The 20,654-nt window shown below is 34.6% G+C and overlaps 1 protein-coding gene across 1 annotated transcript; it reads right to left on the bottom strand.

Annotated features, from left to right (window-relative positions):
- Nucleotides 1-3,538: 3,538 nt before the first annotated feature.
- Nucleotides 3,539-20,311, bottom strand: LOC121379974 (suppressor of mec-8 and unc-52 protein homolog 1-like). The gene is made up of 8 exons (XM_041508679.1): nucleotides 20,202-20,311; nucleotides 15,588-15,724; nucleotides 14,159-14,339; nucleotides 13,171-13,277; nucleotides 12,254-12,397; nucleotides 11,139-11,219; nucleotides 10,020-10,229; nucleotides 3,539-8,873 (listed from the first exon to the last, which is right to left on the bottom strand). Exons 1-8 carry the CDS (start codon nucleotides 20,263-20,265, stop codon nucleotides 8,757-8,759), a joined length of 1,041 nt encoding a protein of 346 aa, XP_041364613.1. The 5' UTR covers nucleotides 20,266-20,311; the 3' UTR covers nucleotides 3,539-8,756.
- Nucleotides 20,312-20,654: the final 343 nt, after the last annotated feature.

Genomic DNA, 20,654 nt, shown 5'->3' on the forward strand with positions numbered 1-20,654 from the left:
TACACACTTGTGTCTAGTAATTTTATCAAACTCTTTCTTTGTTTTTGTTTGTATTGTTTTATTTAGGTTTTGTTTGTTTTTTTATTTATTTATTTATTATTTATATTATTTTAATTGTTGGGGAGGGTGGGGGGGGGGGAGGATCGCGGGTTGTTGGGCTTTTCTGTTGTTGTTTTTTTTCTCACCAGCAAGCATGTAGGAAAGATATCTCAAATGCTTTAAAAAATAAAACATTAATTTTGTTTACTTGCTGAATTTTTAGTGTTCATGGCATCTAAGAATGTTTTTGTTTTGTATTATTATTATTTTTTAATTTGTTTACAAGGATCTTTGAATATTAAAAGAAAGGAAGGAAATGGTTTATTTAATGACACACTCAACACATTTTATTTACAGTTATATGGTGTCAGACATATGGTTAAGGAATACACAGATTGAGGGAAGAAACCCACTGTCACCACTTCATGGGCTACTCTTCGATTAGCAGCAATTAAGGATATTTTATATGCATCATCCTATAGACAGGATAGCACATACCATGGCCTTTGATGTACCAGTCGTAGTGCACTGGCTGGAACGAGAAATAACCAAATGGGCCCACCGATGGGGATCGATCTCAAACCGACAATGCATCAAAGAAAGAAATATTTTATTTAACGACGCACTCAACACATTTTATTTACGGTTATATGGTGTCAGACATATGGTTAAGGACCACACAGATTTTGAGAGGAAACCTGCTGTCGCCACTACATGGGCTACTCTTCCGATTAGCAGCAAGGGATCTTTTATTTGCACTTCCCACAGGCAGGATAGCACAAACCATGGCCTTTGTTGAACCAGTTATGGATCACTGGTCGGTGCAAGTGGTTTACACCTACCCATTGAGCCTTTGCGGAGCACTCACTCAGGGTTTGGAGTCGGTATCTGGATTAAAAGTCCCATGCGTCGACTGGGATCTGAACCCAGTACCTACCAGCCTGTAGACCGATGGCCTACCACGACCGGTAATAATGCATCAAGTGAGAGCTTTACCACTGGGCTACATCCCGCCCCCTTGAATATTAAAAGATGTGTGTTTGACATGGGGCAATAAGTGACTAGGTGATCCTCCTTGGTTACCCAACCACCACAAGCACATGCACTTCAATTCTGCTTATTAAATGTACATTGTTCATTACACCATCATATTAATTTAGATCTTAACATGCATGGATATGAGTTTACAGTTTTTTTGTAATTTCTTTTCTTTTCTTTCTTTATTTTATTTTTATAATACATATTTCAGTGTCGGATCAAAGGGGGCTACGGGTTTTAACTCCTTACTAGGTGCCAAGTAACAAAATAAAGTCTACCCTCACTAATATTCTCAATCCCTCACCTCATTCAAATCCAGTTATTTTAAGCACTATTCAAATAATAATCAGTTTTAAGATATACCTTGTTGTTGATTTTGATGTGTTTGTTAAAATAATTATGATGTATTGAGTTATCACTGACTCAAGTTTCTTAACAAATTGATTTAAATATTATTTATATATTCATAATATGTGCTATTGTTCCTCATGCTATTCATATTACATGTATGTTGATGGGGTTTTTTTTTAATGTATGTATGTATAATATCATGTATAGATTAGAGAGGGCCTCATGGGAGACCAATCACTTTGTACTGAATGTGTTTACCCTCTGAAAATAAAGAATTTTATTATTATTATTATTATTATTATTACTAAGGCACCAACACCCTTCCATGTTGGATGCATACAGTGCAACATAACATTTTCAAGAGTGCTTGGTATCTGTCTTTGTAGGTTTTGCTGGTGTTATATACAGATTGAAAACCTTACTTATTAAACATACCCCTCCCTCACAATCTTAGATCTGCCCCTGCATATTTTATAGTATTTTGAAATCATTTCTTTGAGAGATTGACTTTTATTCTAAATTTTATTTTGATCTATCTGTGATACTAATATGTTTTTTTACACAGTTCTTTACCCTGTGTTTTTATTTGACTCGTGAATTTTTATGTTGATATTGATCATCACTTCAAGTTTTGACTTTACCATAGTTTGGTACCCAATAGCTGATGTATTTTTTGTGCTAGGGTGTTGTTAAACATTCATTCATTCATTGTGTTATTGTTAATGTTTACTGCACATCAAGTACAAACCAGTTATTTCCAGAGCTGGGTTGGCTTATTTTTTAATAGAAAACAAAATATTTTAAAGCTATAATAAAGTAAAATATATTTACCTATATTTATTTTTAATCATCCATTCATCTTTCCATTGATCCGTCCATCCATCCATCCATCCATCTTCCATCCATCCATCTTTCCATCCATCCATCCATCCATCCATCCTTCCATCCACCAACATACCATTCCCACCCACTCACCTATAGATACATTTGAGAGAAAGACAGACCAATAAAGAAAGAAAGAATGAAAGAAAGATAGACAGAGGAGGGAGTAGGTTTTTTTTTATGTAACTGCTGTTAGATTTATATTTTTTGTATTATTTTTGTTACAATTTGGCTTTATAATCAGCAAAATTATATACATGTCCAATCTATGTCTTTTTAATGAATTAGTGTCCACTTACTGCTGACTTAAGATATTATTTCCTTGTAGGTTTTGGCAAATATTAGAACTCAACATCTATATAATATGTATATAGGCCTAACTCAACTTCATTTCAATTTATTGTTAGCAATGTATTGATAATGAGGTGAAATGGTTAGCTGGTATTGAGTTAGTGTTGAATCACACATAAAATAGGACCATTCCCATGTGCATCTATATTTAGGGTGTATTGTTTACAGTTTATAACTTACACTGGACTAGTATGACTTTTCATAGTGTACATGTAAACGACCCAAATTATCAAATGTGACTTCAAACCAAGTTTGGCAAAATCTCTCACGGTCTCACTACGCAGTTCATTTCCAGGTGTTAGTTCCTTCATCACGGTCCACTACATATAGTTCCTAATTGTGACATATGTTGTGTTTGGAGAGTAAAAAACACTGTTTATGTGATTTGTGTAGAACACTGTATATGAACAAATTAAAAACAAACTGTGATTAAACAAATAAATAACTCATTTATTAAAGCAAAATATATTGCTTAAAAAATACCAGTTTATATTCAAGGCACACCACAAATATGGACGGAATTAATATAAAAGAATATTACAGTTTAGTATTTAGTAAAATAACATATAAAGCTATGTCAAACACATATAAAGCTATGTCAAACACATTTAATTTAATTTATGTAACATTATGAAAAATAAAAATAGAACTGAATACATATATAGTTCACATAATACAGTGGTTTCTATGCAAAGCACATCGATAATATGGATGGAATTACAACAATAATATTATAAACATAAAAAAACAAAACAAGCAAAACATGTTAACACAAAACAATCATGTAGAAACTGTTATTCCACCTCTATATAAAAGTATAGTTATTTTTGCAATTATCTTTAATATATATATATATATATATATATATATATATATACTGGACCACTGTCTTCTACCACACCCAAAAGTCATCTTTTTCTAGGATGAAACACACTGCCTTACCTTTTTGCAAGTTATATTTAATATATATATATATATACTGGACCACTGTCTTCTACCACACCCAAAAGTCTTCTTTTTCTAGGATGAAACACACTGCCTTACCTTTTTGCAAGTTATATTGCAAGTTATATTTAATATATATTTATACACTGGACCACTGTCTTCTACCACACCCAAAAGTCTTCTTTTTCTAGGATGAAACACACTGCCGTACCTTTTTCTAGGATGAAACACACTGCCTTACCTTTTTGCAAGTTATATTTAATATATATATATATATATATATATACTGGACCACTGTCTTTTACCACACCCAAAAGTCTTCTTTTTCTAGGATGAAACACACTGCCTGACCTTTTTCTAGGATGAAACACACTGCCTTACCTTTTTCTAGGATGAAACACACTGCCTGACCTTTCTGCAAGTTATATTTTCCCGTAACACTTTGACATTTCCTTTTTGTCTCCCAACTACAATCCTATAGACTATTCAATAATGGGACTATCTCCCAACTACAATCCTACAGACTATTCAATAATGGGACTATCTCCCAACTACAATCCCACAGACTATTCAATAATGGGACTATCTCCCAACTACAATCCTACAGACTATTCAATAATGGGACTATCGCCCAAAGAACGCTGACAACTGTCATGCAGACAAGTTCAGGGTACAAGAACTTAAAAAAGAAATTAAAAATATATGGGGCAAAAATAAATGAAGAAAGGTACTTCATCCTGGGAAAAAAAGCTATGGGTCATGGGGGAAAAAATGGTGGCCAATGAACCATTGTTTTTAATACATACAGATATGGTGAGAAAGTTGTCAATGGTATAGTTTTTTAACATTATCATATCCAAGTTTTTTAACATTATCATATCTAATTTTAAAAGTAAGCCATGTATCAAAATCAAATTTTTACTATTAACATACAAAACAATAAACTGCTTTTGTGTCAACTTTCAAAGTCCTGCATTTATATAAGTTCCTCTGTGATATTTTCATAAATAACAAGAAGCAACATACCCAAGTACAATTAATTCCTTTGAATGGACTCAAGGGCAGTATATACAATCATAAAAATGCTGCACAATTGGAATAAATTAACATGAACATATTATATGTCATATGACATAATCCTAACATCAATCAGACATCCACCTAAGACCAGCATATCATCATGGCATCAACATAAAGTCAGTATGATATCAACCTGAAATCAAAATGACATCAACCAAATATCAACATGACATCAACCAGATATCAACATGACATCAGCATGACATCAACCAGATATCAACATGACATCAATCAGATATCAACATGACATTAATCAGATATCAACATGACATCAGCATGACATCAATCAGATATCAACATGACATCAGCATGCCATCAATCAGATATCAACATGACATCAGCATGCCATCAATCAGATATCAATATGACATCAACCGGATATCAACATGACATCAACCAGATATCAACATGACATCAGCATGACATCAATGAGATATCAACATGACATTAGCATGACATCAATCAGATATCAAAATGGCATTAATCAGATATCAACATGACATCAGCATGACATCAACCAGATATCAACATGACATCAGCATGACATCAATCAGATATCAACATGACATTAGCATGACATCAATCAGATATCAACATGACATTAATCAGATATCAACATGACATCAGCATGACATCAACATGACATCAATCAGATATCAACATGACATCAACCAGATATCAACATGACATCAACTGGATATCAACCAGATATCAACATGTCATCAGCATGACATCAACCAGATATCAACATGACATTAGCATGACATCAACCAGATATCAACATGACATTAACATAAAATCAGTACGTTATCAACCAAATATCAACAAGATATCATTATTTTTTGTACTATATTTCTGTAGTTTCAAAATCCAATCTGAATATGAAAAGTATGGTTTGGTACATATATATACTTTGCCATTAAATACAACAGACACAAAACTGTCACAAAATAAACATTGCTAACATGCATTGAGAGAGGTTAGCATGATGAAAAACTAATCGGTCCCCCCCATACTAGCGTGTTACCTGTGATACACAAACCAGTCAAATATTGAAATTATTGTTCACATATATTTGTTATAATTTTTACTAAAATGTTACATTATTTAAAACTTGATTACCCTGATAATTTTTAATACTGAATACAAAAGCAGTCAAAAAAGGAAAATGTGTATGGTTCAAATGTATTAGTTACCTAAAAGTATTACATGTACGACAAAGCTGCAATTGCCATATTTTACTATTTTAACACTTAATAAATTCAAATTAATCTATTCCACATTAGTCTTGTCCTAATTAGCATAACACAAAGGACAGAGAAAGCCAGTGTGACTGGAGTACAATCTTGTCAGATCTAAAGTCTTAGCAAATCTTAAAAATCAGCAATTCTGTAGAGACTGATGACACACAGACTTTGAAAGTGATGAAGATTATGTATTGCATACACATACATACACACATGCCAGATGCAAGGCTAGTTAATATTTAGTTGCCACCCCCAATGGATAGTGGAATCACCCAATTAAACTAGTTGACAATGCCCACCCAGCACTTGTCTTAACAGGTACAAGGGGTTAAGGTCGAAACACCCCCCCACCCACCCTGCTCAAGCAATTATTTTTTTCCCATGTATTTCTTGGGGGAGCATGTTTTGACCTCCCCACCTATAAACTTCACTCACCAGTCTAGACTACCCAACCCCACATGCTTAACTGGATATATGGCATAGTAACTTGTCCAAGAATAACTATACAATGCCCCCAACAAAAAATAAACATCCCCACATTATGCAACTTTGAGGTAACCTCTTTAATACTTCAAAAAGGAACAGTCTAATGTAAAACAAAAGTAATATAGAATTTTATAATTGTGAAAATGTCAAAAGTATAAAAAGCCTAAAATAATGTTGTTTATCCAATAATATCCATGTCAATCCCAGTTGATATTTGGGTTTATTAATTCAATTAATATATTTATTGCTGTCAATGGGTCATTTGTTTACAAGGCAACAAGACCTGAGTGTAACATTTTGATAAACTACATTTGTGCCAGTTGTGATGATGTTATATTACTGATGAAGGCAAGTGTTGTAGAATAAGTAAAATTCACTACTCCTGTTTTTTAATATGTAAATTATCTACCTCATCTTGTTACAGTAATTGGTATTTGTTGAGACAAATACCAATTAACATAGACTCAGTTGATATTTTTCACATTCAAAACCACGTGTAACAAATCTTTTATGTACAGTATTATAGTTGCTAGGTGTTTTTGGCTGAACACATATTCAAATTATAGTGTGAGAAAAACATGTTTAAAAAAAAATAAAAAATGTAAAAACTATAAACAAACCGTAAACATGTAGAAAACATCATATCTCACAAAACAAGTTATATGAAACACAATGTTTCACTTAACAAATTCAGTTATACATTTTATCAAAATAATTCAGTTGTGGGCAATGTAAATGAATTATCTAGCAGACACCATTTTCACCTTCCCATGATAAATATTTTGGCAGTACAATGCTAACAGACACGGAGCTGTCAATGTGTGAATGTTTCAAGGTGTGAGTTTCAGCCTAAAGTCTGGGGCCAAGGGCTGGTCAGTGTTCAGGATGACGCTCTGGTAGGGGGACTCATTGGGAACAAAGTCCCCCAACCTCCACTAAATTATGATTTATTAGATATATTGTAAAGTCTCTAGTAGCAATAGGTTTCACAAGTGATATTTATGATCTGGTAGGGGAACTTATTAGGAACACCCCCCCCCCCCACCTCTGCCAAATTATTATTTATTACATATATTTTTAGGCCTCTGTAGTTTTATAAGTGATATTTATGAGCAACATTTCGTAGATGTTTTCACACTAATTGTATACATGTAACAATAAGACTATTCAAACAATCCTGTGATTAATAACAGACAAGAATGTTCAGAATGTACTAAGGTTTCGACATTTCGTTAAAATGGTTTTTTGATTTGTGTAAAATATTTTTAAGGACATGAGATTTGACATGTTAAAAGTGAGAACATGATTTTCAACCTAAAAATGTTAGTCTCACAGCAAAAACGTGGAGTTGACATCTGCAGACATCTTAAGGCAGTACCATCTATTACTAAAAAAAATAAAAATAAAATAATACTTATACTTATAGATGGGCTAATACTTATAAATGGACTGTAAAATCCTTCAAATTGGCAACAATCCCCATATATGGGTAAAAAAAACAACAACACATTTTTAAAATCTCACATATACGGAAGATATTGCTGACTATCATGTAGTACATTATATTAAAGCCATCTTTCGGGTAACTACAACACACAAAAGACACAGAGAAAACAAAGCTTATGTTGTATTATTTAAAACCATTCTTAATTATTAATAAAAGAAAATTAACTCTCATATTCTTTCCTAGTTGAACATTCATATTAAAAAATATGTTTTGGAAATAAACTTCAAATGTGCCGATTATGAATCATATTATGTGTGACCATCCAAATCTGGTTTATAATGTGCCAATTATGAATAATATTATGTGTGACCATTCACATCTGGTTCATGAATTTCAAACATAATTTACCTGTGTAAAAATATCATAAGATTTCTGAATACAGTTATGAGAAAAAGCTCATACTGTAGATACCATATCAGACCAGAATAAGAATTGTTTTGAGTATGCTCAGACAATTGGTAATCATTGCAAATGAGCCATACTATTATTTGTTTTTCAGTATTATAAACAAATGAAGCCATTATTTATATATATATTATAAAAAAGTAATACATTTCAATACTGTTTGCTTTATATTCCACTTGCCACTTGGTACATGCAGTTAAGCTAATTTGTTATCAGAGGCAGTTCCATTTGTTGGATAGTATAGCTTTGAACCCAAGTTGTTTTCCTCGAATACTTTCCTCTTCAGTGTCCAACACTATTTAGAATAAAGTGATCACCATAAACAGTTTACCTTCTGTGTCCCACTAAACCTCCAAAATAATGTTATTTCCCCAAAGTCAGAAACAGTCCAGTCTATTAACAGATGTAAGATTGAGGCCATTGTTTTAGGATAAGGATGCCAGGATGATGCAGTCATCCGAACCGCCCACAGCAAACATGCGTCCACCCAGTGTACTGTCCAAAGCCTGAACAGGTTTCTTCATTTCAACTTCACCAAGACACTGAAATTGAACATTGTGAAATTTTAATTAATTATTTAATTTTAATATATGTCCAACTCACGATAACATGTATGACATTTTGCTGTATGCCGATAACATACATGCAAATTACTATGAAATGAAATAACCCCTTGGCACTATAGTCCATCCATTGTATGGCCCATCATGTTGTTCCTGTGGTGTGTACTCACTGTTTTTGTGATCTGACTGTACCTTGTCTCTTTTTCCACCTGTCCTGAATGGCCCATTTGATTTCAACACACTATTCATTTTTTGTACACTTGCCACCCACAAAATAAGTTTCTTTTTAACCATGTACAAACCAAGAAAAACACTGCAGTATAATTCACTAGACATACAATAATTACTGTGTTTTCCACCTATAAACAGCCCTTCTCAAAAATAGATAAATTATTTTACAAACATGTTTGGCCCAAAAGAAAAAAATTGTGTCTTTTCACAAACATGCCAATAAAAATTAGGTAGGGTAGGTCAACTTTTTAAATTCCTTTTAAAAATAATTGTTTCCTATTATTTTACTGTTTTTACCTATATATTACTTTTAAAAATTGAAAAAAAAGGTAATACATTAAAACAAAAAATTAAGGTTGTCCCTTTTTTCTAAGTAGGGTCAAATTCCCAGATTTTATTTTTTTTAAAGCTTTATATGAATTTTTTATTTATTAAAAACACTATTTATCAAAATATTAATATCCTTAGTGTCAGTTTATCAAAATATTAATATCCTAACAGTGTTAGTTTATCAAAATATTAATATCCTTACAATATCAGTTTATCAAAATATTAATATCCTTACAGTGTCAGTTTATCAAAATATTAACATCCTTACAGATTCAATTTATCAAAATATTAATATCCTTACAGTGTCAGTTTATCAAAATATTAACATCCTTACAGATTCAATTTATCAAAATATTAATATCCTTACAGTGTCAATTTATCAAAATAGTAATATCCTTACATTGTCAGTTGTCAAAATATTAGTATCCTTACAGTGTCAGTTTATCAAAATATTAACATCCTTACAGTGTCAGTTTATAAAAATATTAATATCCTTACAGTGTCAATTTATCAATATATTACTATATTTACAGTGTCAGTTTATCAAAATATTAACATCCTTACAGTGTCAGTTTTAACATCAATTGCTTTGGCACTGTTGGTGCCGCTCCCTCCGGCCAGAACCACATTGTTATCACACATCTGAGCGCAGTAGAGAAATGCTCCGTTTCCTTTGTGCGGGAACGTGACGTTCTTGTTCAGATCGCCGTCTGTGTAGTTCCACACCTGTAGAGCGTGGTTCGCACACCATGAGCCCGTCAGGATGTGATGTTTCTAAATAAAAACCAGTCAAGATAGTCACAATATGATGTTTGTAAAGAAAATCAATCAAGACAATAACATTATATTATTTTTAAACATCATACATATTTAAACAAAACTAACTGATACAAAATGATAAAAGCAATTGATAGTCAGAATTATGTATGACGTTTCTAAAAGACAGCAATTGAGACAGTCAGGTCAGGTCACATTCAGAACAGGCTGTTGTAGGACACACCTGTCGTGGGCGCAGGTGTCAATTTTCACTGGGTCCTCCGTCCACGACAGGATTGAGATAGTTAAAATGTGATGTTTTTAAAGAAAACTAATCAAGATAGTCATAACATGTTGATTCCAAAGAATAAAATCAATCAAAACAATCACAATAGGATAAGAAAAGCAAATGAGACAGCAAAATAATATTTTTTTTAAAAGAAAGGTAATGGACGCAGTCACAAGATGATATTTCTAAGCAAAAACAGTCAAAATATTATGTTTCTAAACAAAAGCAAATGAGGCAGTCAGAATATATGTTTCTACACAAAAGCAATCAAAATAGTTAGAATATGATATTTCTGAACAAAACTGTTCAAAACATTCAAAATATGATATTCCTAAACAACAACAAACATACCCCAACTAAAGTAATTCAAACAATTAAAATATGATGTTTCTAAACAACAATCACTGCATTTAGTTAAGTCATGCACACTGCACTGTTTAATAATATTAATTAAATTAATTCCATATCATTCATATAATGAGTTGATTATCTTGTTGACAAAATTTAACTTGCTAAAAAGTTAATAATAATGAGCAAAATGAATGTTTAGTTCAAGTTCATTGTACAACAATTCCTGTTGCAAGTAATTTTTAAATACTTCTAGAACTAAACCGTTAAATCTAGAAGTGTTTTCTTACAGATATATCAATAGCATCACCGCAGATATGAGGTCCACTGATGATTCTTACAACCCCGTCATTTCGCCGACTGTCCCAAATCTGCAATTACAAACAAAAATTTTCAAAGTGTGAACAGTTTTAAGTAGTTACATACAATTTATAACAATTACATCTTGCTCTGAAACAGTTATAGTGATGGTTTAAAAAGTAAAAGCATTTCAAATTAACTTCAGAATTTATAAGTTCATTTTATTTATTGAAAAAAATCTTTGTAAAATATTGTCCAGTAAACTACTTTGATTGAAATATTTAGAGAAAAAGATAATAATTATAATGATAACAAGCATTCTGAGAGTACTGCTAAAGCAATACATGTCTGCATACTGGGCCCAACACATTTCCGTAGCTCCTAAATTAAAGGGCCATATGATAAAGCTATATACAAAATTTCAGCACAATATCTCTAGGCATTGTGAAAAAATAACCAAAAAACTATATGTGGGACAGACAGAAGGACAGGAATGAAACCTATAGTCCCCCCCCCCCCCCCTCATTGCAGTAGGGGCTAATAACAGGTAATCTGAATTCTTTGCATATAGATTACAAAGTTGAATACAAGCAGAGAAATTTTCAAAACAAGATGTTAGCAAGTTTAAAAAAAATACTATCAGATCAAGAATAGCTTGGGAGCCATCTTTAAAACATGTTGAGACACAAACATTTAGATGTCTGCACATGATAACATTAGCAAATAAAACACCTTCCTAATTTTTTAATTAATAACCAGAGATATAAAATAATATTGGGGAAAAATCCAGAAACATTTAACAAGAGCCTTTAATGTTTCATCAACGAATAAGACCAGGAACAGTTTTTGCATAGAACTAAATTCTGGAACAATAAACTATCTTCACCTTTAAACTTAAAGTAGACAAACAAAATTTGGGCTGGTATTTAGCTTATTTAGCAGAGTGCACATAGGATCAAACCTCCTTTGTGGACCAACTGGTCTCAACCGGTACCTTATGACTGGTATATCAAAAGTCATGGTATGTGCCATCCTGTCTTAAGGATATTGCATATGACTTTATAACTTTAAAAGAAAAAAAATATAATATAAACTGCTCACAAACCTTAATGTTGTTGTCCCATCCCCCAGTGATAAAAATGTGGTTGAATTCTGGATGATACTTCAAGGCAAAAGCTCGGCTCGTATTTCCTAGACAGACTTGTTCGTTGGGTGTTTTCTCATCATACCCAGAGTATTCTCGTTCAAGCTGCAAAAACAATCAAGTTGATGGCTTTTTAACCTTCTCAGGTTATAAATATGCAAGTAAAATACATAATACTATATGAAGAGTTTGTGGGGCGGGACGTAGCCCAGTGGTACAGCACTCGCTCGATGCGCGGTTGGTGTGGGATCGATCCCCGTCGGTTAGCTCATTGGGCTATTTCCCATTCCAGCCAGTGCACCACGACTGGTATATCAAAGGCTGTGGTATGTACCACCCTGTCTGTGGGATAGTGCATATAAAAGATCCCTTGCTGCTAATCGAAAAGAGTAGCCCATGAAGTGGCGACAGCGGGTTTCCTCTCTCAATATCTGTGTGGTCCTTAACCATATGTCTGATGCCATATAACAGTAAATAAAATGTGTTGAGTGCATCGTTAAATAAAACATTTCTTTCTTTCTTTATATGAAGAGTGTGTTTCCAAAATGAGATACACAGATATTTCCAGATTTTAGAGTTAGACGTGAAGGGTTACTAATGATAGTATAACTCATCAAAATGACAATAGAGTTTCCACCAAAATGCAATCTATGCCCATTCAGCAGGATTTGAAAACTGTGCTTTGTGTGTTATATGCTATGTCATGTCAAAAATGACAAACAGATATATCACATTTTTAAAATTAACTCTCTCTATGGATAACATATAACCAGAGTGTGTGTGTGTGTGTGTGTGTGGGGGGGGGGGGGTTGTTTGCCAATTAGGAGAAATTTTCATTTCTGTTTTGTCAGTATATTTTGAAAATATGAATTTCTTACCTGGTAGGTTTTCAAGTCATAAATCCGCACAGCCAAATCTTTTCCTGCTGTGGCAAAATTATATCCCTCTGAATCAAAGTCTATACAGTTGATTTCATTGCCAGTTTCTGAGAATTAAATAAACAAACATTATGTTCCCTATGTGTTGTTCAATGGCCAGAACTGCATGAAAAATGTGCAAATCACCATGAAAGTTAAACTTGAATAATTAAATGTCCATTACATTCATTACAACATAATGTCATCCCATTGGTCCAGACATAGCAACAGGAGTTTGTTCAATTCTCTATGAACAAAAAAATTATGTTGTCAGGGTACATCGTATCTGATGACGTCATGTTATATGGGCAAGTTGTCTTACTGAGTGTTACTGTTTATCGACCAAAAGTAATTAAAAATAAAGTATGAACTTTTAGTGTTATTATTAGCAAGTATGATTCTTTTACGTTCATCTGGGTATGAAAAAAAAAATCATCTGCAAACTTATGTGAGAATGGCTTTGATGATTCACACAGTTTGCAGATGATTTTTTTTCCATACTCCGAAGAATGTAAAAGAAATAACAGACAATCCTTAATTGGATCAAATATCTGGCAGGAATTTCAGCCAATTTCAACTCCTGGACATATAGTTAAAGGTTACAGAGATAATAATTAGAAACCTACTGCTGTCATTCCATGGACTACTCTTTTTGATTAGCAGCAAGGGATCTTTTATATGCACTAGCTGAAAAGAGAAATAGCCCAATGGGCCCATTGATGGAGATCACTCCTATACCGACCACACACCAAACAAGCACTTTACCACTGGGCTACATCCCACGCCTTACAAGTACAAAGACATTATCAACAGTGTTACCTACCTGTACAAATTGTTTGAAACTCTCCTGTCTCAATCCTAGACCGACCACACACCAAGCAAGCACTTTACCACTGGGCTACATCCCACGCCTTACAAGTACAAAGACATTATCAACAGTGTTACCTACCTGTACAAATTGTCTGAAAGTCTCCTGTCTCAATATTGATGGCGTACACAAGTCCTTCTGATGTGCCAGCAAAGAGGATGCTGTGATCTTTGGGGTGGAATTTCAAACTCATGATCGGGTAACCGCCATGTCTCGTTTTACGTAGATCTTTCTTCAGTTCTCCTGTTGTTGATGACAAGAGCTAAACAAAACAAAAAAAGAAAAGAAATGGTAAACTACTCGAAAGCAGAGTAATGGGAAAATGGTTAACACCTGATTAACAGGCCATTCTTAACATTTTCACAACTGTATAAAGTGTGCTCATCTTGCTAACCAACCTAAAAGCATACACCAAGACTGTTGATTTTCAAAGGATACTTTTATCAACTTTTAACTATTTTTAACTGTACAATTTGCATGCTTATGAAAATATTCATAATTGTGAAAGGCCCATAAAACATTTTGGTAGTTAAACACAAACTACTAACACTGTTTGTATGTGGACCCAATGGTGAAAATTTAACTTAACAGAATAGATAAAAAGCCACACACCCATACACCTGATCTCATATCTATCTATCCATCCATCCTTTCAGTCATCCATCCATCCATGCATCAATGCATCCATCCTTTCAATGATCCATCCATGCATCAATCCATCCATCTTTTCAATGATCCATCCATGCATCCATGCATCAATCCATCCATGCATGCATCCATCCAACCATCCCAAAAACCACCAATCCATCCATCCTTTCAACTATCCATCCTTTCAACTATCCATCCCATCCCATCCCCATCCCATCCCCATCCGCACCCCACCCCTCCCCTCCCCATCCCCAACCCCACCCAAAACCCCACCCACCCCATCCTCACCTACCCCGTCCTCACCCCACCCATCCCCACCCCACCCATCCCCAACCCATCCCCATCCATCCATCCATCCATCCATCCATCCATCCATCCATCCATCCATCCATCCATCCATCCATCCATCCATCCATTCCTCCATCCATCCATCCAATCTATACATCCATCCATCCCTCCATCTATCCCTCCATCCATCCCTCCATCCATCCAATCCATCCATGAAATCTAGAAACCAAGAATTGGCCATCCACAGAGAAATGGAGCATGTTGTATATATGTTGTAAACTATGTATGATCACATAACTAGTAAAATAAACATATTATTCCCACCTGAAATCTAGCAACCAAGAACTGGTCATGCACGGAGAAATGGAGCATGTTGTATTTGCATTATTTAATTCTTTTAATGCTTTAACTTACAAGCTTATCAGCACAGCAGATATTCACACACAATATACACACACACACACACACAAGAGAATTACATTATCAAATTGTACCTTAATCAAATATAAAGAACTTTGAGAAAATGCATCTACCATATGATGTTATGAAAAGTTATATAAACACATTATTCCACCTGAATGGACCCATTCTGAAAGCCGGCAGCAAGGAAGCGGCCATCCATGGAGTACTGGAGAGAATACACAGATCCAAGACTAGCATCAAGTTTCCTCACTTTGACAACCTCCACCTTGGAGAATGTGCCCTGCTTTCCTAATATGGTTAGGAAAAAAACAAAAACAGTTATTTTAATGTTTGGACTGATTCTAGGCATGATTATAGATTTAAGAAGGAAGAAAATATATTATTTAATGACACACTCAATACATTTTTTATTTACAGTTTGTTTTGTTTAACAACGCCACTGGAGCACATTGATGCTATTAGATGTCAAACATTGGTAATTCTGATTCGTAGTCATCAGAGGAAACCCGCTAAATTTTTCCTAATGCAGCATGGGATCTTTTATATGCACTTTCCCACAGACAGGAAAGCACATACTACGGCCTTTGACCAGTTGTGGTGCATGGGCTGAAATGAGAAAAAAACAATCAGTTGAATGGATCCATTGGAGTGGTTCGATCCTATGACGCAAGCACCTCAGGCGAACACTCAACTGACTGAGAACACAGATAATGAAAGATGAAGCCATCACACTGTGAACTACTCTTTTTGATTGTATGTATGTATGTATGTATGTATGTATGTATGTATGTATGCCCACAAATGACTGTCAGGTCAGATTTCAGGAATTAACGTGCTTATATCAATTTAATGTTCAAGCATGCTTGTTTCGAGCACGATTTCTGACTAGAGCCAGAAACTGTACTTGGAACGAGAGGGGTACTTTTTGATTAGCAGCAAGGAATCTTTTATATAGTATCAACAGCAATGTGTTCAGTATATCTAAGGATGCCAAATTAAGATGGTTCCAATATAGAATAATCCAAAGAATTCTCCCTACAAACAAGTTTCTCTATAATATTAGAGTGATAAGCAGCCCGAAGTGTAGCTTCTGTAATGCGTATATTGAAACATATACGCATTTATTTTTTGATTATGTACACGTCCAAAATTTAATTAAACAAGTCGAGCAATGGATAAAAGAAGCTGCAGACATTATAGTTATCTTCTCTCGGACCAGTTTTCTTCTTGGCCTCTCAAAGAACAATATCATAATTGACATTATTGCTCTTTTGACAAAGCAATTTATATATAGTTCAAAATTTCTGAAGAAATCACTAGATATTAAAATATTAAAAATTCAAATACATTCTTATTATATATTAGAAAAAAAAATGTATTCCAATAAAATCAAATATAATGAATTTATTAAAAGATGGAGTGTATACCATAAGTTGTTTGAATAAATATCTGTTTAGTACTGAGCGAGGTTCAATGACGTGTTGGCAAGAGGTTTGTTGTTTTATTTCATATTATATTAATTTTGATCTGTGTATGTATAAAAAAATATATATACTGTATGAAAATGTGACCAAAAATGAAAATAAACTATTCAAATAATTTTAAAAAAGGAATCTTTTATATGGCTGGAGTTTGTTTTGTTTAATGACACCACTAGAGCACATTGATTAATTAATCATCCATCAGTTATTGGATGTCAAACATTTGGTAATTCAGACATATAGTCTTAGAGAGGAAACCAGCTATTTTTTTTCATTAGTAGCAAGAGATCTTTTATATGCACTTTCCCATAGACAGGAAAGCACATACCACAGCCTTTGATCAGTTGTGGTGCACTGGTTGGAATGAGAGAAAAACCCCAATCAGTTGAATGGATCCACCGAGGTGGTTCTATCCTGTGATGCAAGCACTTCAGGCGAGCACTCAACCGACTGAATTAAATAGCACCTCTGCACTGGCTGGAATGGGAAATAGTCCAAAGGGCCCACCAAGGGTCATTGATGCTAGATTACTCACACCTCAGGTGAGCACTCAACCGACTGAATTAAATAGCACCTCTGCACTGGCTGGAATGGGAAATAGTCCAAAGGGCCCACCGAGGGTCATTGATGCTAGATTACTCACACCTCAGGTGAGCACTCAACCGACTGAATTAAATAGCACCTCTGCACTGGCTGGAATGGGAAATAGTCCAAAGGGCCCACCGAGGGATTGATGCTAGATTACACACACCTCAGGCGAGCACTCAACCGACTGAATTAAATAGCACCTCTGCACTGGCTGGAATGGGAAATAGTCCAAAGGGCCCACCGAGGGTCATTGATGCTAGATTACTCACACCTCAGGTGACCACTAGCACTGGGCTATGTTCCAGTGTTTATAGATTTAGGAATTGTTTTGACGTCATGGGCTGAATTTATATTCCAATATCCGATCCCACCCTGAGTGCCAGGAATGGTGTAACTGAATCTAAATCAGATATAACCACGGAACTATATTAAAATAAACTAACACATGTTGTGAAAATTGTACCAGTAATACCAAACACTAGCTTGTGAAAACAATCTGAACACATTTGGTTACCATGACAGTGACGCCATGACAAACACCAAGACACTGGTTGCTAATGGTTTTAATGATTATTTCACACAATATCATATGGATTTATTTCAAATATTGGCACAGTTTTATAATAATAGAAAATTAAATATCAAGATATTGCAAGGGTTCTTTCAAACTTAATCACAATATGGATTATGAGGAAAGGCATTTCTAACCACCCCCTACCTCTAAAAAAGCCAATTTAATATTATCAACCCATAACCTACTACCCATAAATAATAATTAGTGTGCATACATGTTCATATCCAACGTTCGTTTTCATGTCCTATGCGTTGGGAGAGGAATGAGGGAAAGCTTTTTAACAAAAGCATGTGACATGGGTTGGTGGAAAGCACGAAACTGGTGGGTTTTTTTTAAAAGTTAAAGTTTGTTTTGTTTAATGACACCACTAGAGCACATTGATTTATTAATCACCAGCTACTGGATGTCAAACATTTGGTAATGTCTGACATAAAGTTTTAGAAAAGAAACCTGCTACATTTTTCCATTAGTAGGAAGTGATCTTTTATATGCACCATCCCATGGCCAGGATAGCACATACCACGGCCTTTGATATACCAGACATGGGCCCACCAATGGTGATTGATCACACACTGACTGTGCGAGTGCTTCACCACAGGGCTAAGTCCCACCTCTGTGTTTTTTAAAGGACAGATCCTTCTGATTTGTTGTAATCTATGGGATTTTTGTTATTGCCTAACATGATTACTTGCTTGCAACTACATTTTTTAATCTACTAAATTATTTTACTACCTTTCCCCATGAATTTAAAACATGTCCCTTAGTGTACTCATTCTCGGATTGGGTTCTCCCATCCCAACCAGTTTCCCCACCACTAGTATATCAAAAGAGCAAATAAAAGATCCCTTGCTACTAAAGAAAAAAATGTAGTGGATATTCTTTGAAGACTATAAGTCAGAATAACCAAATGTTTAAAATCCAATAGTCCATGTATGATAATTTAACGTGATCTAGTGGTGTCAATAAACTTAAACAAAGTTCTAACTTTTCAAAATGTCTTCTGGTTAGACATTGTCAGATGGTGTTAGTATGTGATGATGACAGTCAGAATTCGCCATCTCTTCATCAGTGGTTACTGAGAGCCAGATTGTTGATAGACACACCACATTGTGAACATCACTGCTGGCATGAAGAATCAGGTCAGGTCATAGGGCTTAACATGCACATTCACTGCAAGCTGTTGTAGCACACGCCTGTCATGGGTGCAGGTGTCAACTTATGCCGGCTCCTCCGTCCAGGACAAGAAAAGGCTTGGGGTGGGTGAGAGGATGGCCCAGTAGTTGCACAACAAAGAACCAACATCAGTGACCAGCAGTCAGTTAGCCAAAGAGGGCTGTCCTGGCAGATAAAAAGATAGTGGGCTAATGGTGAATTAACTGATGGTCCACCAATGGTCAGTCAAAATGTTGGTGGGCTAAAGGTGAAGTAACTGATGGGTCACCAATGGTCAGTCAAAATGGTGGTGGGCTAAAGGTGAAGTAACTGATGGGTCACCAATGGTCAGTCAAAATGGTGGTGGGCTAATGGTGAAGTAACTGATGGGTCACCAATGGTCAGTCAAAATGGTGGTGGGCTAAAGGTGAAGTAACTGATGGGTCACCAATGGTCAGTCAAAATGGTGGTGGGCTAAAGGTGAAGGAACTGATGGTCCACCAATGGTCAGTCAAAATGGTGATGGGTCAACAGTGAAGTAGCTGGCCTATCAGCAGCATGCTACCTGGGATACTACTTAGGTTGAAAAACACACAGATTTAGACATCAAACCTCCTAGTAGTTGGCAGACAAATGACAATCTACAAGTTAGACATAATACAAGCTTTTAAACAATATTTATTCAATAAATGAAACCATGGTTTGAGCTGCTATTCATGATATCACCAAATGTGAATTAAACTTCAGCTTCATGAATGTATTTCATTGTTAATTCACCAAAAAGGTAAGTTGAAAATTAAATAAATACACTGCATGTGGCTAACTAAAACTACAATTTTGTTAGAGTTGTGCTGTCGGAATTCTCCAAATTGCTACGAAATTTAAGTGTTCTAGCTAAAATCACAGAATATAAATACATCTCCATGAGATTGAGAATGTCTTCAACATCATACATCGTAATCAGTTTTACCTTTTTCTGTCTCTTGGCCAGCTTTTAGTGATTCATCAAATTTTTCAAATCTTCTCCGAGCCATGTTGATATTCAGTTATTTTGTACAGAAAGTGGCTAAAGTCCTCAATAGTTTTTCTCTTTTAATCAAGATACATAAACTGCAAAGATAAAGTTCATAACATTCAAATGAACAGTAAACTGTTTAGGCCTTAACATAAAGAGCACTGCAAACAGGAAGGTTCAAACAATCTGAATAAAAAAAGCATATACCATGATCAAAATGGTATCTCTGCACAAGGCAGTCAAAAAGATGTTTCAGGCAAAATTGTGATTGTTTCCATGATCCACTATCAGGTGCTCATCCTAGGAGTTTTTGTTGTGTTTTCATTCAATGATTCCCAAAAATATTTCGTCTACATAAACTTCCTCAGAAATGAATTTTAAAATGTTAGTAAGCCAAGTACAAAAAAT

Source organism: Gigantopelta aegis, chromosome 8 (genome assembly GCF_016097555.1).
Source record: "Gigantopelta aegis isolate Gae_Host chromosome 8, Gae_host_genome, whole genome shotgun sequence".
Lineage (NCBI taxonomy): Eukaryota > Metazoa > Mollusca > Gastropoda > Neomphalida > Peltospiridae > Gigantopelta > Gigantopelta aegis.